Source organism: Silurus aristotelis, assembly GCF_946808225.1.
Source record: "Silurus aristotelis genome assembly, chromosome: 21".
NCBI lineage: Eukaryota > Metazoa > Chordata > Actinopteri > Siluriformes > Siluridae > Silurus > Silurus aristotelis.
The window spans coordinates 10332631-10360130 of record NC_139594.1 but is presented as its reverse complement, the minus strand read 5'-3'; the positions used below and the strand labels follow the sequence as shown (position 1 = coordinate 10360130).

The window sequence follows — 27500 nt, the reverse complement described above, 5'->3', positions numbered from 1 at the left end:
GGGTGGTGGGTGGGAGACAAGAGAAAGACAGGGAGGTATTGTACTAGCTGGGCTGCAGTTGTCCAGTGTTTGCTTTGGTTTCTACGGTAACAGCAGACTGCAAAGAGATAACTTAAACAGATGTGGAGAGAAGAGAGAGATGGAGAGAAAAGAACGTCAGAGCAAAGCCACTGATAAATCTGCCATGCCTGCACGCTTTTTTAGTATTCCAGTCATTAGAGAGGGAAAGAGCGAGCACAGCTAAAGATAGAAAGACAGCGATGGAAACAAAAGGGTGAGCGCCCTTATGGCCTGACCGCCAGCTGAAGCAATACTGAGCTTGAAATTTTAAAAGAGATTTGTACAGTTCATGGCTGAAAAGGTCAGGTGTCCCAATACTTTCATCAATATTGTGTATGCGTGCGTGTTTAGTTGAGTGTCCCATGTCCCTTTGCACCTTTCCACTGAGAAGGGCAAGTAATCGGCAAAGTATTCTTTGAAGAGATGAACAGAGCTGTCGGATCCCTGCCTTTCTTCAGACGCAAAACATTTGACAGGTTTGAATTAAGAGAGACAAATTAAAAAGATCAAATTCCCTTTTGAATCTACTGGGAAAGAGACCTTCAAACCCACTCAGACCTTCAACAAAGGAAAAATAAGCAATGAAAGTGGTGATTTCTCTCCCCCACCCTCCCCGTAAAAATTTAAATTCATAAATCACCCCCTGGACCATGATTGTACAGAACATAATAAATAAAATTAATATGCTAATTGGAAACTGAAAACCTCCCGTGAGTGCATTAGTAAGTTAAAAAGAAGAACGAGCTGATAGCAGTGAACAATATGCAGTATCTGAGTTATTGATTTATCTTCACGTCTGCTGGGATGCCTCTATTCAACACAGAAGCTGAACGAAAGCGAGGAGCAAACATATGTATGAGAACAGATGCCAACATTTTTTTCGCTATTCAAAAGTGCTCCATTTCTTTTGATTCGGGTTTTATGCTTCTTTTTTTTTATCAGATAGAAAATGGAACTGAACAGTAAAATTGTGCTACTGTTGTGTTCTCATACTTGATGTTCTCCTGTAGTGATTTTTACTGTATTCATTTAAACTCTTTTATTCTTGACATTTTTCACATTTCTTTGCCACTTGTTACTACAAATCAGGTTCTGCTGGATCTAAGCATAATACATCAAAAAGAACATCAGCCAAATCGACACATTCTCAGGTTAAACCACCATTTTGAGGACAAAATAGTCACATTTATGACATTTGGAAGAACAAATATCCCCTCTCTCACACTCTCTTTCTCTCTCTATATATACACACTACATAAACAAAAGTATTGAGAAACCTGGCTTTTCTTGCCATATGTGGTTCTTTTCCAAACTGTTACCACAAAGCTGGATGTCTTTGGATGAGGTATATATAAAATTTTGTGTTCACTTGAACTTGGAAACCCAAACCTGTTCCCGTGCACAAAGCGAGCTCCATGAAGATCTGGTTTACATGGTTTGGAGAGGAAGACCTTCAGTGGCCTGCTCTGATCTCAACACAACTGAACATCTTCGGGATGAATTGGAACACTAAAAGCACCCCAGGCCTCCTCACCTACATCAGTACCTGACTTTACTAACATCCTTGCAGCTGATGAACACAAATCTCACAAACACACTTCAAAATCTAGTGGTGCATTTTCCCAAAACAGTGGAGAAAATGATAAGAGCAAATTGGGACCAAACAGGGAATCCGACGCTTAAAAAGTACATAATATACTTATGACCAGGTGTCCGCAAACTTTTGGCATTATAGTGTCATTTCTAATACTAATTGATTAAAGATTCCAACAGAGAAATGCTCGTTTAAATCAAATATTGAATTAAAATAAATATGATGACTATCTTCATCAGTCATCGAATCTGTGCTTCATTTAGATGATTAATTTCATTTATAATGATAATCGACTACCGTGATGATGCAGTAATCCCCCGGTTTATCGCGGAATTGCATTTGCCACATAACTAATATGTTTAGCTGATAGACGATAGACCAAAAAACTTACAGGGAATTGTGTTTTATGTAGTTTCATGTTAAAATAATGCAATTTATTAATAATATCATTATTAATTATAAAATGAAGTAAAATGTTAATACAGTACAGTACTGTATACATTAAATAGCATTTTTGGGGTGGCGTCCGTTTATCGTGGTTTTGGAACGTAACCGCCACAATAAACGAGGGGATTACTGTACACCTTATTAAAAATCACTGCACACCTCAACAATGTTTAACTCTAATGAATAGTCAATCTGTGCCACCCAGATGAGGATGGGTTCCTTCGAGTCAGGTTCCCCTCAAGGTTTCTTTCTAATGCCATCTCGGGGAGTTTTTTCTTGCCACAGTCGCCACCGGCTCGGTCATTAGAGACGATTATAAAGAACAATCTTATTCATTCTTCATTTCTGCATTATCTGTGTAAAGCTGCTTCGAGACAATGTCCGTTGTTAAACAAATAAATATGAATTGAACTGAATTAAACACAGAATATCAGAATGTATCTGGCACATAGCTACATTAGCTAGATACAGTATGGGCAGCAAGTACTGCAAATATTAGCCAAAGTTAGTTCAAACGAAACCTTGCACTTGACGGCTTGAGAATAAGAAACTTTTCATGATGTAAATATAAAATTGAAGCATGCTGACTGCTAGAAGTCTGAAACCTTGATAAATCAATAAATAAATAAATGAACCCAAACATGTCGGTGTAAACTTGCATCTTGCTGACTCAGTGACTGATATTTCATGTGCTATCAGGTTTTTTATAAGAAGACATTAAATAAGCACATAATACAGTTATAACTAGCAACATCCTTCTGAATCTCTCTGCAGGCTTCATCAGGTGTCCATTATTACCAGTTTTCATTTTCCTGACTCAATATGGCAGTGCTTTCCTTCTTGCATGAAAATGCACTTGTATCAAGTGTAGCGGATCAATAGCTGTTTCATGCTGGCATCTATTAAAGCTCAGTACTACAGCATCTGCTCTCGTTTCTACAGTAGTTCCCTTTAGATGTTATATATTATTATTGCTTTTTCTTATCTTGATGACACAAATCAGGCACAGGTTGCTACCCTGAACTAAGCAATAGTTGCCTGCTCGAATGAGATAAATCCCAGAATGATTGATCTATGAGCATAAATTGATCCCGCTGTCTCCTTGGAGAACTCACTGCTACAGCATTTATGTAATGTTAAATCCCTGGACATTGGCCACTTCCACATGGCTCGAGGATCCCAGAAAACAAGGATGAATTTTGATTAAAAGAACAGTAAAGGAAGGATGGCAGATATATTTGAGCTATTCACAGCTCCACCATATACCACACACCCTTTAATACATCTGTTTGATTACATTTATGGCATTCTGTCAGACATCCTTTTCCAGAGCTGCTTACTATTATCTCATTTAGACAATAGAGCAGTAAGGGCCTTGCTCAAGAGCCCAATGGTGGTGCTGGGATTTGAACTTTGCTCCATTTGGATAATTCCACTATGCACAACTTTGTATAAAACATAATATCTGCTTTAGTAGTCACCTTGTTTTTTGCCATTTACCAGCTCTTGACGTGGTGTGTTTCTGTTTTATGCTAGCTACAAGCTCACCTGTGTTTGATATTAAGCATTCTTTTTTATCTAACAGATACTATATGGCCAAATGTTTGGGGCCACCTGACCACAACACCCTTATGATGATCTTTCCCAAACTCGAATACACATATTTGTGCAGGATTTCTATGCTTTCCTTCCACTCAAACATTTTATCCAGCATGACGATGCTGCATTGCAAAAATAAATGCTTGTGTCGTGGCTTGAGAAGGTTGGTGCAAAAGAACTTAATAGGGTTGAAATCAGGTCTCTGTGCCAAAAGAACACATTTTGGATAACTGGAATGCCAAGTTTGTTTGCCGCACATCAGTGGCCAGAAAGAAAATATAAGAAAAGATTTTAGTCCCAGAAGAGTGGAGGCTGGGGAGTGTACCTGCGTATTAATGACCCTGGTTTTAGAATGGGGCATACAATAGACCGGTGCATGCATCCTATTAGAGGGACAGCGCATGTAGGACGTTTTGGAGACAAGGTGAGGGAGGTGAGATTGAGATGGTTTGGATATGTGCAGAGGAGGGACTATCGGTATATCGGTAGGAGAATGCTGAGGATGGAGCCACCAGGAAGGAGGAAAAGAGAAAGACCAAGGAGAAGGTTTTTTGCATGTGATAATGGAAGACATGTAGTTGGTTTGAAAGAGGCAGATGTAGAGGACAGAGGGGTATGGAGACGGATGATCCGCTGTGGCGACCCCTAATGGGAGGAGCCGAAAGAAGAGAAAGATGATGCATCCTTTTTTTTCACGTACACGAACAAGGTAATAATTAATGTTCTTTTAATACAGTAGCTGCCTTGATACTGTATAGACGAGTGCATTTTATTTTCTGGCACTTATGTTTTTTCTCATGTTTAGGTATTGTTAAGAGAGTAAGAATAAGACAATGTATTCCATTTGTTAGAATTAAGGTATCTAAAAGTCTCAGCCATTCTTCGTTTATTGTTTTGCTTTTTTGTCATTCACCCCAAGGTTAATTCTCCTGTAGCAAATGTTTTTCTTTTCTTATTTATTTATTTATTTTTTTTTAAATACAAATTTGCATCAAAACAACAAATCTGGTGTTTAGTCTCTTCGATTTATGCTATGACCCTTGCTTTGCCCCGAAACAGCAAACCCAATTTCAGCTTGTGTTTTGTTTTGTTTTTTTAATGGAATAAATAGGGTTGTAACAATAAGAAGTTAATTTCCTCAGCACATGTTGTAAAGCTTTTTCAGACTTCTCTCGTACATTTTGTACTTTCTCTGGGTGCGTGTTTTCGACCTCTAGTCATCTCGAGCTTCTTGCTTGTGTTCTTGTCATTAATTTTTAGTAACTCAGAATGCATTTGCCTGACTTGACTTCAGATAGAACAATGAAAACCTAGTTGTGTGTCTGTGTCTAACCTGCTGGAGAGGCTGAGCAGCTCGTGCTTTTCCACTACAGTCGATTTGTTCTCCAGCTCCCACAGCAGCACGTTGATAAGGTGAGAATTCTTGATGACAATAGGAACTTCCTCAAACATGTTGTCATAGCCCACACTGGCCTTCTTCAAGCTGTGGAGAGACACACACACACACCATTTTCTCACCGATAAGCTGTTACATCTCTCTAACACTTGTCTTTGAAATGCAGTGCTTAATGGTTCACACTTTTGCTCAGAGTCACAGGGTGACCATTTTCTGTCTGTTCTAGCTAAGAAGACCTCAAGAGTGTTGAATAATTGTGCTGTAATCTTTTTTTTTTTTTTTTTTTTTTAGAACTGATGTATTGGTAGGAGGTGTGGAAAAAAAGCAAGTGTTTTACTGAATTTTTTAAAAGCCCCATGAAATGGATTTAACAGTGGATTTCTTTTGATTACCAACATTAACAAGAAGAGTTAGCATAGCCCTAAACACCCACTAAGCACTCTGTCCTACCTGTAATAATCTCAGCAGCCAAACATGTGGCTAAAATTATGCAGACAGGGAAACATAGCTTCAGGTAAACCTGTGGCACAATTATAGGTGGCAGACAGACAGCATTTCTGTAAATGCTTTTCTCACAGGAAAATTCTTCAGAGTTTATACAAAAGTGGAGCCTGACGTGGGCTATCAGTCAAGAACATAAAGCTGAAGCTGCAGTGGGCACATGTTCAACAAAATTGGACAGGTGAAGACTGAAACCTTTAGATTTTTTTTTTACCGGATTTTTGCTCAGGCACAGATAGTGAGGTCAGAAATTGGTGCCAGTAGCATGAATCCATATAACCAACTTTGCTATGTGTTAACAATCCAGACTGGTAAAGGTGGTAGAATTGTGTGAGGAAAATATAGACCCATTAATACGATCATCACTTAAATGAAACAACCATTGCTAACAATGTGCCATTTTGTAATTGTCACTTCTAGTAATGATAATGCACCATGTCACAAAACCAAAAGTCATCTCAAACTGGTTTCATGAACACAATAATGTGCTTCATGTTCTTCAGCAGTCTTCCCAGTTACCGGATCTGAATCCTGTAATGTTTCCAACCTCTTGTGGAATCCATGCCATTAGTTATTTAAGCTCTTTTGAGAGTGAAGGGAGATCTTACCAGTATTACTATAGTGTTCCTAATAAAGTGCTCAGTAAGTGTGCGAGTAATAATAATCGCTAATATCCTAACGGGGAGTTAATGAGATTCTCAGTTTCTCTTCCTCCTCTGACCACTCATACAGATCATTGTGATGTATCGTATGGTGGTGTAGCAGCTACATGAGGAGGTCGATCGCATGGTTTCACGCCAGCGATAATCTGTCCATCATCAAGAGCGTTCAAGGTTAAAGCGGACACGCCTGATGAAACGAATGTATTGGTGATTCTCCTAGCTAATCAGTGTGTGGGGGCCAACGTGATTTAAATCAGAATAAGAAGCACAATCTAAGCAAATGAGAGAAAATAGCAGGGGATTTGGAATTGATGAGCTTTGTGTTTGTGTGTGTGTTGTTTATAAAAGTATGATTGAAGGCAGCTGTGTTTGTTGTGTCTGCATGAGTGTCATTGCATGCACCATACCATTCTGCAGAGAAGTCTTTCTCTTTGCAAATCTCCATGAGTTTGGGGGTGAGCCTGTAGGCCTTGAGGGACAAGGATCCCTGAGCTGTCTTAATGGGATCTACAGAGAGACAAGAGAGGCAAATAAGATGAAAATGCACTTAGTCATGGGTGTTACCACACTCTCACGATGTTCCCTAGGCATCGCTTCTTCTCCACAACAAATACGACTAACAGTTTGTCAGTTAAAGCAATAGTCAGTGTACAGAGGCATCGCTGGACAAAATTTCTTCTCTGGGTTATGAGGCCTTCAGTCTGCTGCCTGATACAAATGTTTGAAGGAAAAACATTTAAAAACTAGTCATAGTACATTAATTTGAGTGTCAGAATGCAGACATTCGGTGTCAGAAAGGCTTTATTAGTTTTCCTATTAGTTGTTGTGAACCTCGCGTGAACATGCCAGTCTCCCGGACGTTTTGACAGCCAAACGAAAGCATCTGCAAAAAACCAAAAAAAAAAACCTAGCATAATTCCATCGTTCTTTTCGTGCACCCGGGCAACTCAATTGTCTGACTTCTCAGCGAGTTTCTATTTCGGGAAAGTAAAAAACAAAGGCTGCATTCAACAATGATGGTAGCAGAAGCGGAAAAAGACTAGGAGCGCGTTATCCGACTGACAGGTGTGGTATAATACAAAAGAACTAACGAAGACACACCATATACACAAGTCAGAAACGAAGCTGAGAATAAACCCTGATCATATTTACACGGTGAGCACCCAGAAACTAGCGAGAGCAGGGTAAACTGTGCGGCGAGCTCGCTGAAGAAACGTGTCACAGCCTCGCAAGTGCTACTGTAGTGCTGTTCAAAGAGCACGTGATATTTACAAGCTCGAAAAAAATATACAAAGATCTCTGAAATGGAATATGTAGGAAGAAAAAAAAAAAAACCCACGTATTGTATGATTAATGAACATATATTTGAGGGTATGGATGAAGTCACAGAAGCAAGAGCAGGATGATTCCTGGTAAGACGCCCCGCACTGTATATCCACACTCAGCGTAAAGGGAAATAAAGAGCAAACTACACTTATGTGGTTTGTGCTAGTGTGATAATCGTGAATCGTGTTAGTAGTGAGGGCCAGACTCCCTGTGCTGCCGTGAGTGTTTAAAGCTTATATCAACACTAAACCACTGCAGCACACATGCGGATAAGTTAACAGCAGTATGGTAATATACAACTAGGTTGATGACTTTTTATTAATTTTATTATTATTATTATTATTATTATTATTGACCTGCTTGTTTCATTGTAAATGTCACTGTAGACTCCATCTCCTTCCTAAATCAAATAGAGCAACAAGCTCAGTGAGAATGATCAGATGGCTATTTCTCTAGATTCAAAGACAGAAGGTTTTATATTCATAGTTTGGAATCAAGTCCAAGCTGTTGTAATTTTTCACATGACCTTCAGCCTGCAGAATCAATAATCAGCCTCTCCAGTCATCCATCTGCAAGAAGCGCTGCGAAAGTCAACAGTTGTAAACGGTACACAGACCAAACCAAAAAATTGCACTAGACCAGAGATGGGGAGAACTCTAATGGGAGATCTAATCCGTGTCCAGGCTTTTATTACCTGAAATACGCCAATCAACCTGCCAATCACAGCTAAAAGACACACCCTGTGATAGCGATAAAAAAGAAATGCTAGATATTAACAAGGCTGCCATTTAACTGTCTCCTGTAGTTTCTAATGATTTTAAATATTAAGAACTGATTCAAGGCTATGGAAAGATGCAGCATATGGTTCTCTTTCATAAAGTAATATAACATGCTATCCTATTAGATCTAATAGGATTCTATTAAGATACGAGCCCAAGCGTGGACTTTAATCGTAAATATCTTCGAGATATAATGAAAACTGTCATTAAAGGTTACCTAGAGAATTACATTTTAGCCTCCTGGTATCCATGCATATTCAAAATTAAACCTTTAATTTAATTTCCACTGCATAAAGACTGGATATCATTTGCCTGGGCTAATAAGAAACATATCACAGACTTCACTAAATTCATCAGTAAAAAAAAAAAAAAAAAAAAAAAAATGCTGGTATGTTTTGCAACCAGATGTGGAATAAAAGCGGCTTAAAAAACACTTTGTATAACGAGCGACTCTGCTTCTCACAGGATCATGCCAGTGCGCACCTCAGTCACGGCACCCACGGCTGCTCTGAAAGGCCTTATTGTCTGTACAAAGCATGTGGAGCGGGTTCTGGCAGCTGCTAGGTGTCTGATGTAGATTTGCGCTGCAGGCCTGCGTCCTGATAGGGAGCCACATCTGGCACGAGGGTAGTGTCTGAGGAAACTTACTGACAGCAAGTGGACCAGGATTGAGGAGGGTGTTGAGAACACTCGGGGTTTTGTGTGTATGTGTCAGCGGTCCATCGCCCCCCAACCCCCCACAGCTGTAATCAGAGAGCCTGGTGTGCATTGGGAGCTCAGCTGAGTGAGGGGGAGTACGCATGCAGGTCTGTCATAAATGCAGCTCCACGAATGGCGCCCCCGCTTGCCCCTTCCCAGTCATCAGCACACAGGCATATGGAGCTAATGGCAATACTGGAATATGCTCATAGTTGAAGGGGAAGGGCGAGCAGGGTAAGGGGAGGGGGTCGTCCAGTCCACCAAGCCATCCAGCATTCCTGAAGGTACACATCAGCACTCCGATAGCAGGCAAAACAAACACAGAGGAGGAAACCCTGTCTAGACAGAGCCGCTGCTGGCCAGCTACACACACTGAGCTACTGTTTATCCAAGGTGGGGGTCGAGGGGGCAGAATGAGAGAGAGAGAAAAAAAGCTCAAATGCATGACTGCTTGACAGAGAGAAAACAAGTTAAAAAGCTAGATAGGTAAACAGACAGGTAGATTTGAACGGGGCTTCTTCTGTCTAGACGCTGCACAAATGACTAAGACGGCGAGACATGGATAACCCTGTGAGAGTGCATTAGCAATGGCAGAGTGAGAAACACAAGAGCTAGAAAAATCTCATTAGTTCTGGCAAAACGTATCATGAAAGAGACAGATGGAAGGAGGGGAAAACTGTACCATAAATTAGCACCACAGACTCCTCGATGGCGTGCTGGTAGCTGAACTGAGAGTCCAGCAGGGCTCGGCTCATGAAGGAGCCGAAGAAGGTGGACTGGTACCAACCCACGTGCAGATGGTCGATGTTGACGTGACGAAGACTTCTCATCATCTCCATCTGATACTGAACTGCGAGACAGAAGAAAGAGACACACATGTTTCAGGAAATGCTCTCAGGCTGCGCAACTGATTGCAGTTTAGTCAAACATTTGGCTTTTGTGACTGGAACAAAGAGCACTCACTGTGACATTGGTTGAGTTTGTAATCCAAATTTTAATCAAATAGGCCAACATTAGATGAGAATTATTACTGAGTTTGCTAGATAAATTGCATAAATCACTAAACCATGTAGGCTGCAAAAGCTGTGATGAACTTTACGAATTATTACCATAAAATTCAGAATGTGCTTTCTGAAAATTCGACTAAATGGGAAGTGGAATTTTCAGAAAGCACATTCTGAATTTTATGGTCAGGTGTCCATTGGAACACTGACTGCACCCCAGGCCTCCTCACCCTACATCAGTACCTGACTTTACTAACATCCTTGTGGCTTGTTCGCAGAAGATGTTCCACTACATTTTCCAGTGTGGTTGTTGAGATTTGTGCATTCAGCCACAAGGATGTTAGTAAAGTCAGGTACTGATGTAGGGTGAGGAGGCCTGGGGTGCAGTCAGTGTTCCAATTCATGCTAAAAGAGGTTCAGTAGAGTTGAGGTCAGAACTCTACAGCAGGCCACTCAAGACCTTCCATAACTTCATGGAGCTCACTTTGTGAACAAGGGCATTAACATGCTGGAACAGGTTTGAGTCTCTTGGTTCAAGTGAAGGGAAATTTAATGCTTCTGCATCCAAAGTCCACATATGGCTGAATATGTCGGGTGTCCCCAAACTCTCGTACATATAGTTTATTTATCATTTTACAATAAATATCAGGAGTTAAAATCTCAATGTTACTCGCAATGTTGAAAACTGAGCCTAAATGATGTTTCTATAAAAATGGCATTATATTTTATTTATTAACTGCATATTATAGCTGTGTACTTTAATCATCTCCGAGGAGGAATATGTTACAGACAGCCAAAGCCAATCCATATCCACGTTCTATTAACACGCCGACATAAAAAAAGAAAAGGAAGAACTTGAGGGCTCAGAAAATGCTGATGTTGCATATACACAATTACAGAAATAAATAAACTAAAAAAAAAAGTCATATTTGCTGGTCTTATGATGCATTAATTAAAAAATATTAGCATGGCATAAAGTTAATACTGAGCTAAGTTAGAGCTTTAGTTCATCTCAGAGCTGAAATTCATCTCATTCAGAAGAAAAGGCGTGGCATTTTTTTTTTTTTATGCATTTTGAATAAAATACATATAATAATTTCAGTGCATCCACTGCGCTGGAGGCGTACTGCAATTGCTTTGTATATATAACAGGTGTGTAATAGGTTTTATTTAATGTATTTTTTCAGGGTGAAAGGAGAATTTTCCAGTGTGGTAGCACAGAAAAATGTTCAACTGTGTTTAAATCTGATACATTATCACATTATACCACATTATAACAGAGATGAATGCATACTAATTTATGATGTTAAAATGTATATTTGCATCTATTTATAAGTTTATATGAAGCTGCTTTGTGACAATGTCCATTATTATAAGCGCTATACAAATAAAGTTGAATTCGTTTGGACAATACAAAAGTGTGGTGATCATGCAAAAACCTAACACGATTTGTAGCTATAATTGGGTTTTTATGCCTAATGTGCTTTAATACATCCAGTTGAGACCAGAAATATCCCACATGAACTTTTTCTATCATCTTGCCAATTCAACCAACACTGTGTCGAATCATCTGTCCAAACATGTCTAATACCATGCCAGTTCAATGTGATTCCCCACACAGTGAACATCAAGTGGTTGGAAAGTTACTCAGGTACGGTACTTAGACACCAGGATACTGAAAGATCTGTGATGCTCCAGCGCAGCGGACGCACTGCAATCATTACATCGAATTTTTTTTAACGTGCCATGCCTTGACTTCCGAAGCCTTGGCTGAACAACGATATTTTAGAAAGACAAGATTTTAAAGCAACGTATCTATATAAGGAACACGTACATCATGTGATCAGTATTTTCCTTGTGAAATGTATTTTGTACAATCTTTATACAAATTCCACCCTTTACTTTGCGAAAATTGTGAAAAGGCAAAGCTGAAGAGATCTAATAGTGCTGTGGTCCATGAAGTCCAGCATCACAGAGTTATAGAGAACATGATGTATCTGAGCAAGGAAATATTCGTATATTTATATATATTCATACAAAAGTGTGTATTTGGAAAAATTAAAGACATAAGCAAGTATTTTAATGCGTCGTTTTTAGCATTTGCATTCTATTCTGAAGTTCGAGTGTGAAATACTTGGTGAAAGAATGGAACAAATTGTGAAACGCTGCAGTCGTGATCTTTTCTTGTTAGGAAACAGTCTAGGAGTGACAGAGAGGACAGAGAGGGGAAAATAGAGGGAAAGGGAATGAGCAAGGAAAAGGCTCTGATTTGCTTTATCACCAGAGCTGCTGAACTTAGCAGCAAATCAAATGTCTGACAGAATGATGGAATGGTTGGGCTATGTGTGTGTGTGTGTGTGTGTGTGTGTGTGTGTGTGAGTGTGTGTGTGTGAGAGAGAGAGAGAGAGAGAGAGATAGAGAAAGAGGTTGGCCAGGAAAAGGCTTAGTAGAAACTCTGGTGCTTCTTATAGGGACAGGTGCAAAGAGGAACCCTGAAATTGCAGTTTCCAGCTTTGTAAACAATTGCCAATGAGCAGAGAAGAGGGCGTGCTGAGTATCATCTTGTGTCTGTCTGTGTGTGTGTGTGTGTGTACAAGAGAGAAAGCTTAGCAGCCAGTCTAAATAGCGTGTATGAGAAACTGATTAATGACTACAGTGTGCGTCTGTGCGTGTGCCCTCCTGCATAAGAGTGCATGTAGGTATTTATATGGGTGTGTTTGATGGCTGAGTGGTCACAGAGGGTGTGTGTGTGTGTGTGTGTGTGTGTGTGTGTGTGTGTGTGTGTGTGTACACACACACAAGCTCAGAGAATGACAGTTCCACTCTCTGGTCAGACAAATGGTGGTATTTTGGGAGTGCGGTCTCATCCCACTCTGTGCCATTATGCTTCACCAGAGGGTTGACAACATGGCAAACAGCGACCACAGAGCACACACTCCCACACCTCCGCACGCTCAGCTGGAATACGCCAGGCCATGAATTTCCTCTCCGACAGCTCGAGCTCAGCTGCAGTATGTGACCAGAGAGTAATATCAGGGCTGAAATTACAGTTCATGCGTCAAACAAGCCCAGCAAGCTTCTCCACCTTTGTCGCGAATGCCAGGAGTGCTCTGGTTCTTCTCATCATCTCATTTTACAAACAAGAGCTAAACAATTCAACTCGGGGACAGCGTCCTTTATTTATGAAAAGCGCTCGGAGAGGAAAAACAGCTGGCTGAAGCAGACGCTTGTAGCCCGCGTAGGCCTCGCACTTTCTTCCAAACAATGGCAAATCGAAACCGGTAAAGAGGAACCGCTGAGTAAACCGCTTGTCCATACAGCTCACACGAGCTCAGCTTTAAGGGGAAGTCAGTGCCGAGTCGGGGAGCGGGAAAGAAAAACAATGTGGCTTTTTCTCTCTTCTTCAAAGAATACACACGCAAACTTCAAAAAAGCATTGGTTGGGCGCACACATTCCAATAAGCGGCATTGATCTTAACCGCACATCGGGTCTTTCTCAGACACACAAAATGCATGCGAAAAAGAAAATAAATAAATAAAGGTCAATGAGGGGCGAAAAAAACAAACCCAGAAAAACATTTAAAACAACATACAAAAAAACAAGATAATGAGAGTTTTACTGATGCTGTCCTGTAATTAAAAGAGTTTTCGGTGGGCAGAAACACAACCCGGCAGAAATATAAAAGCAGAGCCAAAGCCACCGGATCAGAGCTTGAAAGAAAGTGGGATTTTCTGTACAAAATTACAAATGCAATCGGAGGCATCTGTGAGCTTGTAGTGCGGACACGTTTAATGCCGCGGTTTAAAGAGAAACGAGAAAAAAATAAGTAAAAAAAAAAAAAAAAAAAAAAAAGAGTGCTGAATGACAAACGTTTTTCAAACGAGGACCCAGACGGTGTTTGAGCAGATCTGGGGCGCATATGGCACAGCAAGTTTTGAGGAGAAAAGGAAAAAAAAAAAGGATTGGACTATGAGTGCAATAAGTTGTAACTGTGTTTGACATTGGATTACTGCACTGCACCAATTGTAAAAATGGTTTATGGTGTGTTGCATCTGTTTGAAGCAAAGTGGCACAGACAACTGTGTAAAGCAGGCAAGCCAAGTTTGCTGACTGTGTGAGGCATGGATGCCACCTCGTGTGTGTAACACGGTGCCACGGGCATGTCCAGCTGCCAAGGCGACTGACTCACGGGACTTTATTGATGATGTGATCGTGGATGGCTGGCAACAAGATGGATTCTGAAGTGAATAGAAACATCTCAACTGCGTGGAGGACCGTACACAGAGTGTTGCTTCGGTACAATACTGACGCAACTGAGGAGTTGAGCAAAACCACAATGCTGATCTGAGGACTGCTAATCACTTAATCACTTAATCACTTAGTCCACTCACAAATCATCAGAGAAGAAACTCAGCATGTGGTGAGGTCTGAATGACGTACTTCAGGTCAAGGATGGTTTTAAAAAAAAAAGTATGTTTTTCTTAGGTTAAAGCCACATTCTGCACATTAAACTCAGAGCTAAATCAAATGCACCGAAAGCAACTCCATTCCATCATTCTCCAATTCCGTGTGGACTCGGTTCCTCTTCTCTCTCCTTCTCTCTCTCGCTCTCTCTTATGTACACCTACTCAGTGTGAGACTAACAGTGAAGCTGCATAACAAGTGATGCATTTTACATTACAAACACACAGAAAAGATCTGCAGTACACCCCGAATACTCTGCTATTCAGTATACAGCGGGTGTGTGTGGATATCCCGTCGAGACGCTGCGGTCGGTTCAGGTTTAAAATGTAGACATATACACTTGTGTACCGCTCGCAATGAGAACAGTCAGAATCTACAACGAGAAATGGGGCTCTCGGGGTGTTCGGACCGCGGCAGGCCGAGGCGACCTTCGAATTTGTTGCCATTTGCGGTGAAAAGTTTGCGCTTGTGTGTTTGGACATTTGGGGTATGATCAATCACGGCACTTCCTTGGAGCATTCCGCCCACAACTCATTACGCGCACAGCGAGAAACATTTACCTCCACAACGAAGACATGGCTTTCATTCTTTGTATATGAAAGCTAGAAAATAAAAAAGATGCTAATGAAATTATTTGTAAGCTGAGGTATGGTTATTAATTACACTGTAAATAAGTACAGACAAGAAACAAGAGTTTAATATTCTTAGAAATCATTTAGAAAGTCGGAGGTAAAACTTTTCAGAACAACAAAATGATTCAAGATTCAAGGTTTCCATGGTAACACAACAAGCTCCATTTCAGAGAAAATGTAGATGATTTCTGCCCGTGCACATGCCCCACCCCGATCGGTTATTGTTTATTCATCTTTGCAGTAACACTAATATGGGACTCTGCATTTTAAATATTCCAGTCCGCATTTAGTCCCATTTGCAGTTATAATTCCCTCCACTTAGGGCTGGGCGATATGGCCGAAAAAAAAAAAAAAAATCACTGATTTTTTCACAAAAAATCCGATTTGCGATTTAAATCGAATTTTTTCCCCCTGCTTAAAATCAACCTGCATATGACAAAGCAAATGTAAAAAAAAAAAACGTTTTAACTTTATTAAATGGGTTAAAGTGCAATCAGAAACAACAAGCCATTGTAAATTGTGAAAATAGAACGTAACATAACATAAAATGAGCAAACCTACAAAGAAAAATATTTTATGAGTGTTTGAATGTGGAACATGGTTAAAAATGCAGTGATGCTTGGAGTGATTTTGCCTTTACTTTTCTTAAAAACTCCACAGTAAAATGAGTTGAAATTTAAAATAAAAATATAATAGACAGCGAGATTCTAAATAAGAATTATTTGAAAGATTGAGCAAACCTCAAAAATAATCATAAACAAATGTTTTATGAGTGTTTGAATATGGTGATTCAAATGCTCTGATTGTTCTGTTTCTTAACGGAAACGCCGTTCTGAAGTGTCTTTACAGGTATTTTGACCGCTCCCACCACCCATACCGGAAGTGTACGATTAGACACGCAACACTAAACAAAGTGCGGCTGCTTAACCGTGTATTTTCAACATGCGGCTGCTTAAGCGCAGTCTTGTGCTGCCGCTGTCTTGTTCATGTCGTAGGGCCCTACATCTCTCTCACTCGACAGCATGCCTCTGTTGGAGGTGCTGCAGTAAATTGATGCTACTGCTACCTTTGCTTGCTCGCTGCCATGTTGTTTGTGTATCTCTATGGCAAACGCGCGGGGGGGGGGACTATGGGAGCCCAGAGGGGAGCGTCGGCGGACATTAAAGAGAAAACCGATTTTTATTAAAACATATCGATGTAAACAACACATTCGAGTTAATCGATAAAATCGATTTATCGCCCAGCCCTACCTCCACTCTTCTTTTAAAGATGTTCAGCTAAATTTTGAAGTGTGTTTATTCAGCCACACAGATGTTAGTAAAGTCAGGTACAGATGTAAGGTGAGGAGGCCTGGGGTGTAATCAGCGTTTAAGTCATCCTAAAGATGTTCAATAGGGTTGAGGTCAGAGTTCTGTGACAGGCCACTCAAGATCTTCCACTCCAGCCCATTTAAAATATATCCGTCCTGGAGTTGTCTTTGTGCACAGGAGCATTGTCATGCTGGAACAGGTTTGAGTCTCCTAGTTGAAGTGAAAAGAAAATGTTATGCTACCAAACTCCTATTCAACAAGTCTCCAATTTTGTGGCAACAGTTTGGATAAGAATGTGAACCAAATCTTAACAGTTTTACATTATCGACATTCTCTACCACAAGATGTTTAATAAAAAAGGGGGGGGAAAATTATCATAATTAAATCCAATAATCTGCATTATTTATTCATTTTGAACACTCAAAAAGACCACACAGATCAGGCATTACAGTATGACCTTTAACATTATGAATAGTGGAAAAATTGATTATCTCCATCATTGCACCTGTTATTGGGTGGGATGAATTAGGCAACAAGTGAACATTTTGTGCTTAAATTTGATAGAAGCAGGAAAAATGGGAAAGAGTACGGATTTTGAGCGAGTTTGACAAATTCTGATGACTGGGTCAAAGCGTCTCTAAAACTGCAGCTCGTGTGGAAAGTTCCTGGTCTGCAGAGCTCAACGTCTATCAAATGTGCTCGAAGGAAGTAACAGTGGTGAACCGGAGATACGATCGTGGACGGCTGAGACTCACTGATGCATGTTGGAAGCGAAGGCTGGTCCCTGTGGTCCGTTCCAACGGACGAGCTCCTGTAGCTCAAATTGCTGAGGTAGTTAATGCTGGTTTTGATAAAAAAGGTGACAATACACAGTGCATCGCAGTTTGATGGGTATGCAGCTGAGTAGCCACAGGCGAGTCAATATTAGACAGGTGTTCAAAATGTTATGTCTGATCAGTGTACGTGTATGTATATATATATATTCATACAGTGTATCCTTTCCAGAACCTTGCTCACGTCCATCTCAGGAACACTGGATGCCATCAATGAGACGCGGGTCTGCCAAACGGCATACTGTTCAAACACCAATTTACACTTAATTAGCCTTCAACCTGTTTTTGGGAAGCATTAGGAAACCCAAGAACCACAATAAAACTCACATAACCTCTGCGAGAACATACAACTATACACAAAGACAGGAATTCTGGAGGTGTGCGACTGCTCAGTAATCATGCCAACCCCATAAGCCTGCAAACTACAGCTGAAATTTATAATAGTTTATATGATGAGGCAGCTACTGGAAAAATATTGTCAAAAACAAATGGCTTTCCTCTCTGGGCACAGGACAAGAGGAGGACGGACTGAAGTTGGCTAATGCCACCCCGGTTTGGCTCTGAGCAGTTTTCTTTCTCCTTCAGACGCAAAAAAAACTTTCAGCCGAGATTCTCCATGACGCACACGAGGACATATAGAACTAATAAGAATGACTTGCCTTCCAATCTAGGCTTATTTTCTTTCTGAATACTTGCAATCTTTCTCTGCAAGCCCACAGTCTCACAGACTTGTTAAGAGACAATATTCAATATAAGAGATATTCAATCACTGGCAGCTTGTTAAGTCTCTGGAATTGGGCACCTCTGCCCTGCCACGCATGTTAAAATCTGTTCCATCAAAACGGGCTTTAGTAAAATAAAATAAATACATTTTGCTACAACATATAACGTAGCTAATTACTGGACATTATCTGAGAATCTGACAGGCTAATGATTAAGTAACAGGACAGAAGTCTGTTGAACAGTATGGAAGAGTCTGTATATAGATACACAAATGCTACAAGTTACCAGCTTGTTTCTGACTTAACGCTTATCAAAAAGTACACATCTGATGAGGGAAAACTTTCACTAATCCCCTGTTTGCAGGATTCATTGCTGCTCACTACATCAGCACAGAAGGAAAGTGATGATTAGCCTTACGCCAACACTTGCACCCGGTTTTAGGTTCTACAAACCAGCAGCAGTAACAGCAACATGCACATAAAGGAGGAGGATGAGAATGGAGGTCCTTGTGCTCACTGTCATTTGTCTGTTTTAAATAAGATCAGTATCACCACAGGAAGCAGGAGTTAGAAGGAAGCACTAGCACCAAGGCTGCTTTCCCCCTGAACTAAAGAGCTACAGCTCCATCTAGTGAAAGAGCCTTTCTCACTGAGGAAAGCAAATTTGACAGCAACAACTTCCTGTGCTCATGAAATCTGTAACGACCAGCAGACGACCGGAATGGGTGGATCTGCACAAGACCAAGGTTGCAGCTGTTGCAGTGCTGATCCATAGAGGAAGTGGATCTCTTTCACAACAAGTCATCAGTATGTCTACACCTCCTAATCTCAGTTCATCCCAGGACACAGGGACGTAACCCTCGGTGTTGGGATGCAGCTCAGGCAAGCTGCAGGAACACGGGTCTAAATCTGGAGACGAGGAGGGAAGTGTATATCCTCTTCTCATCCGCCATGCTCCCTGCTTCCTAATTACACATCACAAGCCCCTGCTTGCCTGTCAATCAGCTGTCTACAGAGCGACAAGCTGTGTCTTCAAACGAGGAAGGAGTAGGACGATCTGATCCTTACCTCCCTGGTGTCTGAGTTTGTTGGTGCAGCAGAGGTGTGTGGGTGTGGAGACGGAGAACGCGTTTCAGCTCCGAGCGGTCCTCACAAGTATGTGAAAACACTCGTGTTCACTTAGTTCAGAGGCAAAATAAATAAATAAATGCCGCTTCTTTTTAAGCGTTCTGTATAATACTGCACTTGTAACTTTGCAATTTATTTAACTGGATAATACACCATAAAGCCAGCAAAAGAACAAGCGTGGGCAAATTCAATGCACCGAGTGGTGATAAGCGGTTCACACTCAATACACATCGATCACGCTCGTCTAACACACCCCTCAACAGGCGAGACTGATGTAATGGGCAGGGACGTGAACAGAAGCAAAATAACATTTTTAGCTCACTGAAAAGAAAATGACGGGTAATTGATATATATTGTGAATATCTATGGAAAATAATCGGGGTAAGGGTGTGAAAAATTAGAGACTCAAAGCACTTTTAAACGTCGCTGCGGATAAGGGCGTCTGCTAAATGCCGCAAATGTAAATGTAAATGTATGAAAAGTTCAGAGGAGGTTCAAAGGAACGGAGGAGCTAGAATTACCCAGCCTTCACACCCTGCTAGCGAGGCGACAAACTGACAGGCGGCCGTGTCATTTCCTCTACTGAGTCAGCAGCACACGAACAAAACAACAAACGCCACAAATTAAATCCTGACTGAGATTTTGTGAGGTAGAAAAGCAACAAATCTAATTTAATTCTACAAATTTTTTCAGGGGGTGAGACTGCAATTCTCTACTCATCACTTCAATTTCATCCTTGGTTTGGTTTCAATTCAACATTGATTAGAGAACAAAAATGAAGAATCTACAATTATAGCGTTATTGAGGGGAAAAAAAATTATGTATGTATTTATGTATGTAAATACGTACGTACATGTGTGTGTGTATTTAATAGATAGATAGATAGATAGATAGATAGATAGATAGATAGATAGATAGATAGATAGATAGATAGATAGATAGATAGATAGATAGATAGATAGATAGATAGATAGATAGATAGATATGTGCAAATATACATTTTTTCTACAGATTCTGCTTTTCAATCAGCAGAAAATTACTAAAATGCACATTGTGTTTTCTAAAACGTGATGGATGGAAGATACAATGTCTACAGCAGCCCCTGCTAGGATTTTCCACCGCTTTCAAGTCCAGCCTCTGTGTAGCATCTGAAATCAGGTTTTGATTGGCCTCTCTAAGCTGGTCTGCACAACTGATCAGACTCTAAATTAGCTGATGTGTATCCCATGGCTCTGGAAGCCCTTTTCATACAGCTCTGATCACAACAGAATTTGCTATACTACATTGCAAAGATTTTATTTACTTTTGCAAGACAACAAAACCAAGTGTAAGGGAGTTCCGTGAGTAGGGGAAAAAAAAAAACAAGCACACACACACACACACACACACGACTGTACACTGTAGAACCGGCTTCCTGTTGTCTGAAATATTTTCCGAATAACAGCAAATATACAAAATGTGCTTTTTTCATTTACCTCACTTTTTTTCACCCACCCAGACTGGTCCACAGCTTCCCACAGTTAGATAACTAGCCCGCCCAACGCCGACAACCCAAGGCATGTACATTGGCATCGTTGATTTGTCATGCTTGTCGTGCAATATGAATGGAGTCGCAAAGAAAAATTGGTTGAGACATGAGAAATGAGAGAACTCCAAGGTTGCAGGGCTGACCCAGAGCAGCCATCTCGTCCAGTCTAACCAGAGCAGGCTTCGGTAAACATCTTACATCAGTCATCGAGCTCTGTTTTCTGTCAGAAGGACATGCCCTATTCTGTAGACGCCCTCAGGGGCCCCTGCAACCAAAACACACCACAGTAATGTTTAAACTCTGTTTGCAATGAGGAACGAAGGACACCAGAGAAGCGCTTGGGTGAGGATGAGCATTATTTCGGAAGAGAGAAATTAGGAAAAGAAGCACATATGAGACCAAGTCCAAAGAAGGAAATCAACGTGGTCAGATAAAGACAGTCATCAAGAACATTAACCAAAACTCGTGGTCATTTCTTGTACAAGTAATGATGTTATAAAGCCAAGGGTTTTTTTTGTTGTTTTTTTTTTTTTACTGAAAATGGGATAAGGCTGTGAACCAGTGGTGGACAGAAACAGCGTAAATGTAATTTTGCGTATCTGTACTTTACTGACGCATTTCCATTCGGAAATTCCGTTCCATTTCACTACATTTCAAAGTCTAATATCTGAATTTTTATTCAAATAACTTTTTGGGTAACTAGTGGTGGATTTTTATCTATGGGTGGATAAAATCTTATCTGGTCAACCTCTGTTTTGAAGGTGTTTTGATCGTCACTAAAGGAGCTAAAAAGAAGGTTTGGGCCAATAATTTGAATAATTTCTATTTCTAGATTGATGTCCTAAAGAGTAGCATGAGTTTTTTTCACATAAACAGAGTTGATTAAGTAGGAGTCCTGTGACAAAAATGATAATAGTAACATTATAGCCATAATATATATACTTAGTACTTTGGTCACTTAAGGACATTTGAAAGCAAATACAGTGGAACCCGGTTATGTCGATGTCCTAGGGGGTCGCCATAAAGCATTGAGATAACCGATGATCGAGATAAACGAAAATCAAAATGGCGGCAGTATATTAACGTGCTTGAAATTTCTTTATGTACATGATGTGCGTTAATAAATGAGAATGTGCAGGCACGTGTTTTTGAAGGGTTTTTTTTTACACAACAGCGTTGCCGCGATTTGTTTGATGAAGGCATTCTATAAAAATACATACAGTACATGTTTATCTGTCAGGAATCCCCCTGTCACGCCCCCTTCGGCCCCCTTCAGCGTGTCAGGTGTTTTCTCGGCCGCTTTCTCTGAAGCTTCCGGCTTCAATCGCGCACATCTGGTGCTCGTTTATCATCATCACCAGCTCCTATTTAAACTTCCACACTCTCACTGTCCGTTATTGTTGGTATATGTTGGTTCACGGCGGTCGTTGTTATCGCTCATGTGTATCCCGGTACGTGTCTTCCCACCGGCACTCTCTCAACGGCTGCTCTTTTCTTTCCAAAGTGCATCGGCGACATAAAAAAGTCGACATAACCGATAAAAAATGCTTAGAAAAAGTGAGAATTTGGCGGTTCCACTTCAAAAACGACGACTTAATAGGGTTGTCGAGGTAACCGAGGGCGAGATAACCGTGTTCCACTGTACTTTTACTTGAGTGAATATTAAAAATGAAGCACTTTTCATTTGACCTGCTGCATCTCTACTTTAACTTTTACATGATTCATGTACTTCATTCACCACTGCTGTAAACTGATACACACATACAGAGATGTCTTTCCTCTCCCATCTCTGTCTACAAAAAAATAAATAAATAAATAAATAAATAACGATTGGAAAATGCTCACAGGTGAAGAGAAAGTAAATCCCAAAACGTATAGCCATAAAAATTGCTAGTAAAATCATTAAAGCTACTAAGCAAATCAATAGGGTGAATTTGGACCAAGTTAAACAGTAATGACTTAGAACTACAATGGGCATCACCTGTTCTGCATTTAAGCAGCAATCAGGTACTAATAATGATAAAACTAGGATGAATGGACATTGGGTGCCACCGAGACCAGGTTCCCTTATGAGTCTTTTTCCTCTCAATGTTTCTTCCTCATACCACCTCAGTGAGTATTTTTCTTGCCACTGTTACCACTGGGTTGCTCATTAGGGACAAGCTTATAGGCACTAATGTGTAACCTTACATTTTTTAACCTATTTGTCTCTTTAAAGCTGATTTGGGACCATGTCTATTGTTAAAAGTGCTATATTTATATATATAAAAAAATAAAAAAATAAAAATAAAAATTCATTCATTCATTGTCATTAAATCCTGTATTTTTCAGGGTATTAGTTATCAACCAGAAGATCTAAATTAACTGCAGACAAATGGCCTTGAATGATGAGGAGCTACTGCTTAAGGTTACTCGGTTTTATCCCAAATCCCTGTTCAGTTTGTACTGGTGGATTCAGGAGAAACAAAGCCAGTAACCATGGAAAAAAAGCAAATTAGTAACAAATACAAAACTACGAGTGTGCTTAAATTGACTCCGGGGGCAGGGACGCACTCTGTTAGTAGTCTGGAAAGTTAAAGAAAACCAAATGAGGGCCAGTGAACAGAAGATTTTCTGCATGTTTTCCCCAAAAGATAGAAAAAGTTTAAAACACCCAGATCCCCACGCACCAGGCACAGATTGACTCGATGTCTGTCTAAGCGCTAATGTTCACTGGAGCTTTGTTCTAGCGGCTTTAACTCCACAAAAGTTGCGAGAACACATGGACCAAGGAAATCCAGATTTCGCACAAACAAGTCCCCGATGGTACAGTACAGCAAATATCTACACCATTTACGCTGGACACATTAAACAAAGCATTGCATTTTTAATAATGAAATCGTGCGATTCGGGGTCCTTTCAGGGTTAATAAGAGCTTATTAGCAAATCGGTAGAAGGGTAAAATAGTTGCAAGGTTGCAGTGTATGCAAATATGGCAAAATTTTTACCAAATGCTGATTGGAAGGTTGTGTTCACACTGTGTGACGAGACGAATGGGACTTGAAGTAGTGGGATGAAAAACTTGGTGCAGACAATACAGTGTTTAAATTATGTCCGGTCCTCACAGCTAACCTAATGCAAAGCTGTGTTAACAAGATGATTCCTCTTTGCTATTTACAAACAGACTCTAGACAGCTTTCTGATTACAGACATCTGTCGAGGAGCTCTCTGGCCACAGGGGATAAAAAGCATCAAAACATCCACAGCATATGCAGCTATGACATGACTTGATTAGACATTCTGGCAGCCCTTTTCTCTTCACAACATAGGAATAAGAAGTGATCGAACCACAACATTTATCCCAAGAATGCTGTGTCATGGTGGGGGTTTTTTTACTGCTGTTTTTCAGGCTTTTTTTTCCCCCCAGTCTCCCCCTCGCTCATCAACACACCTTTGTCTGATTAGCTCCGAGCAGTGGAAGCAGCAGAGGAGGCAGAGGTAGCATTGGCTTGAAAGCTGGTCATTAACGGCATTAGTCCTTCCATCCTCTTTGTCATCACGGGGCGTAACAAACTCTTTTAGGCAGCTTTCCATGCTGTTCTTTCCTTAGTGCTCAGTCGAACGACTCGTGTGAGCGATGGGGACCGCCGCACTTAGTGCATGCTGTGCACAGATTAGTTTATCGCAAGACACAGACATCGCGAACACACTCAAAGGCTTGCGTCCCCAATCCTGACGCGCAACCTTTGCCTCTCTCGGCGCAAGCTCCAACTAAAACCCCTCCGTGCAAGGAGTGTGGGAACGACGCGTACAAGAGCCTCCGAATCTGGGCCAGGACACATACTGAGTGGTAAAGGTTTCCAGCAAATACACCACACAAAAGCTTACACCAGGGATCTACTTCTGCTGATCTGATCTAAACCAGCAATCCCATGGGGAAAGCAGAAGTAATTTCGCTGATGGCACTCGACTCTTCAAAACAAACCCGAGGAGATAAACACGGATCAATGAATAATTCCGAGCTAATGCAAGACTCTTGATATGCAAACAGCGGCTCTGAAAAGTGTCAGTCTTTTGATTCCCTGATGGGGGGAAAAAAAAAAATTCGAAGGAATAAAAGACAACAGTGTCATACTGAACCCTTGGCTATGCAATGATTAGTCAAGCCACACACCTTTGATATACAACTACGAGCAGACCTTCACTTTGTTCCTCAGGCCATGGCCTGAAATAGACTTGCCTCAGGGCAGGAGGCAACTCAGGAACAATAAGACAGCTTAGAAACGCCAGCCTTGTGGACGCTCATTACAGACCCAGAGCCATCCTCCAGGCCAGACCGGCATGCAAGAAAAAAGCCGAGGTAGCATAAGCAAAAAGAAAGGCGAACAGCCTGAAGGTGGATGGGATGAGCGGAGAAAGAGAAAAAGCAAGTTGTTAGACAGCAGACAAGAGCGTAAGCAAAACATTTCAAAGCTAATGCTTCTGAGGTGTGGTTGCAGAAGGATTGGTGGAGAATGGCCCCAGGATGATCTGATCTAACATGAGATTAACTGCGATTCGAATCTGTGCCGCAAGACTGTACAGGGGAATTGCTGCACACCACACGCCAAAGAGATGGTGGAAGGAAAAAAAGCCACGTGCCAGCAGTTTGTTGAGCAGCTACTCAGTAGACAGAGCGTTGATTTACAAACCTTGAATTTTACGATGTCGGGTCAGTGGAGTAGGAAACAAAGGACCTGCCTAACTAATAAAACCACAAACCGAAAAAGTTCTGAAATATTAAGTATTTCCATGCTGAAATTTTGATAGATACGGAGCTACAATGAATAAATAAACAAACAAACAAGAAGGCAGTAATACTTTACTGATACACGCATGGCTATGACATTGACACAGGGGATTATAAGCCTGAATAATGCATCTGTATATTGAAAAGTCAAAGGGCAACCTGGACTGAAGTAACCAGGAACATCATTCCATCACTAATCCAGCTGCAACTCTTATTATAAAAAAAAAATAAATAAATAAAAAAAATAAAAATAAAAACTCCTGCGCAAATAACACGCACCATATTTTTTATTATTGCACTTGAAACAAAAAAAAACAAGGTTGCAGCATCAGTTTGACCGACCGTGGCTGGCCATATCTTATCCGAGTCATATTTTTTTGCTTTCCAAAGCAAGATGATGACAGAAATGTCGAGAGGCCACTCAATGGAAAATGAAATGGAAACCTCACCAACAAGTACCGCGGTGTATTCAACAGCTCTGTAGACACTTACCTGAGAAATCATTCAGCTGAGTAAGTTTGAAACTAATATAGAACTTTTGTGCAACCCAAACAGAAAATCCATCAGCAATATTCCATCATCTCTTAAACACCATATTCCTTTTTATATAACTCTTACATTAACTGTGCTGGAGCAATTTTCATTAAGTTACACATAATAGTGTGAGGGAGAAGAAGAAAAAAAAAGACCAGACAAGCAGACCTTTTTTTTTTTTTTTTTTTATAAATTCACCATCTACTCTGCAGCATTTATCATGCAAATGTCACTAGTACAGGATCTCTGACGGGATGGCAGAATTGGATAGCTTTTCTGTAGTCGGCTACCGAGAAAATTATCTCCGCTAGGTGCAAGACATTCTGCTGTGTTCAGCGCTGAAATACCGACCCACTTTGCGATTAGCGAAGCCTCCTGCACGCGCATTTCAACAAGTAAGCGTTGCGTTCAAGCAGGTTCAAGAGGACACACCCTCCTTATCGAAAAGGCAAAGAGAAATGCTTTTCTAGACTCTTGGGCATCTCTGTATGTGCTGAAAATGGTGTCATGGCATAAAATGTGTCAGCATTTGAGTTCATCTTCAGAGCCTGGAAATGGTGCTACTAAAGTTAACTTGGGCAGCAGCAAGCACATGAATTGAAAATTAAATATTCAAATACATAAAAAAATTCCAATCAACTATTGCTCTCATTTAAAGATGATAATAGTGGTGTCAAACATACAAGATACAAACTAAGACTAGAACAATCAAGGATCTATTTTGGCCACCGAATGTATTTATAATCGGTTTAATACGGTAAAATCACCTTGTGGCCTGTAATTAAATTTAAATTTCTAAGATGGTGAGGGACTTGATAGGCCAAAAAAGTCAATTGGACTTGACGAACACTGCATGCAGTTCTACTTCAGCAACCTTAAAAAAATCTGACTGTGGATCCAAAAGAACTCATTTACTGGTTTCTCAGCAATGAGCTATAAAATACTGATATTTTTACCTACTTCAGTATTCTGAGCTTTTGTATACGACTTTAATCCTCAGGTTTCCACATAAGCATTTAATTCCTTAATATAGTGTCTGGGGTTAGTTTTCCAATAAATTGGTGAAAAGTTAGAGAAGGATTGTATTAAACGTTGGAGAACCTTTGTAGGCCGAATTGTCCAACCGTTACACCCCACTTTTTATTGTGTTTACCACATATACCACCAGTTACGTTCATTTTGGTTTTGCCTTGTAACACAATGCAATGTGGGAAAAGTCCAGTGGGGTGGCATATGTCCGTTTTCTATGCAATATACCCGTCTGGACGTGTAATAAGATAAATGCCACTGATCTATATTGTTTACTTCAATAATTCAATAAAAAAATAAATAATACAAAAATGTCTAACTATTGCATTCTGGACCGATAACAAAAGAAACGAAGAAATCATATTCTTCTATTAGAGCTTTGTGATTGACAGACAGGGATTACATAAGCCAAAGGCACCCCTCATGACACTAGAGTTTGCTTTATCAAGTGAAATTATGGCCTAACTTATGGTGAGATTAAAAA

The 27500-nt window shown here is 40.5% G+C and overlaps 1 protein-coding gene across 1 annotated transcript in view; it reads right to left on the bottom strand.

Annotated features, from left to right (window-relative positions):
• The window catches only part of eif3hb (eukaryotic translation initiation factor 3, subunit H, b), an 80419-nt gene that overhangs the window by 14527 nt on the left and 38392 nt on the right, over positions 1-27500 (bottom strand). Inside the window, exons 3-5 of the mRNA XM_083524090.1 lie at positions 9746-9913; positions 6667-6766; positions 5034-5183 (exon numbers count right to left, since the gene is read on the bottom strand). Of these exons, the coding sequence (XP_083380216.1) occupies positions 5034-5183; positions 6667-6766; positions 9746-9913 (418 nt within the window). The remainder of the gene's footprint in view (positions 1-5033; positions 5184-6666; positions 6767-9745; positions 9914-27500) is intronic.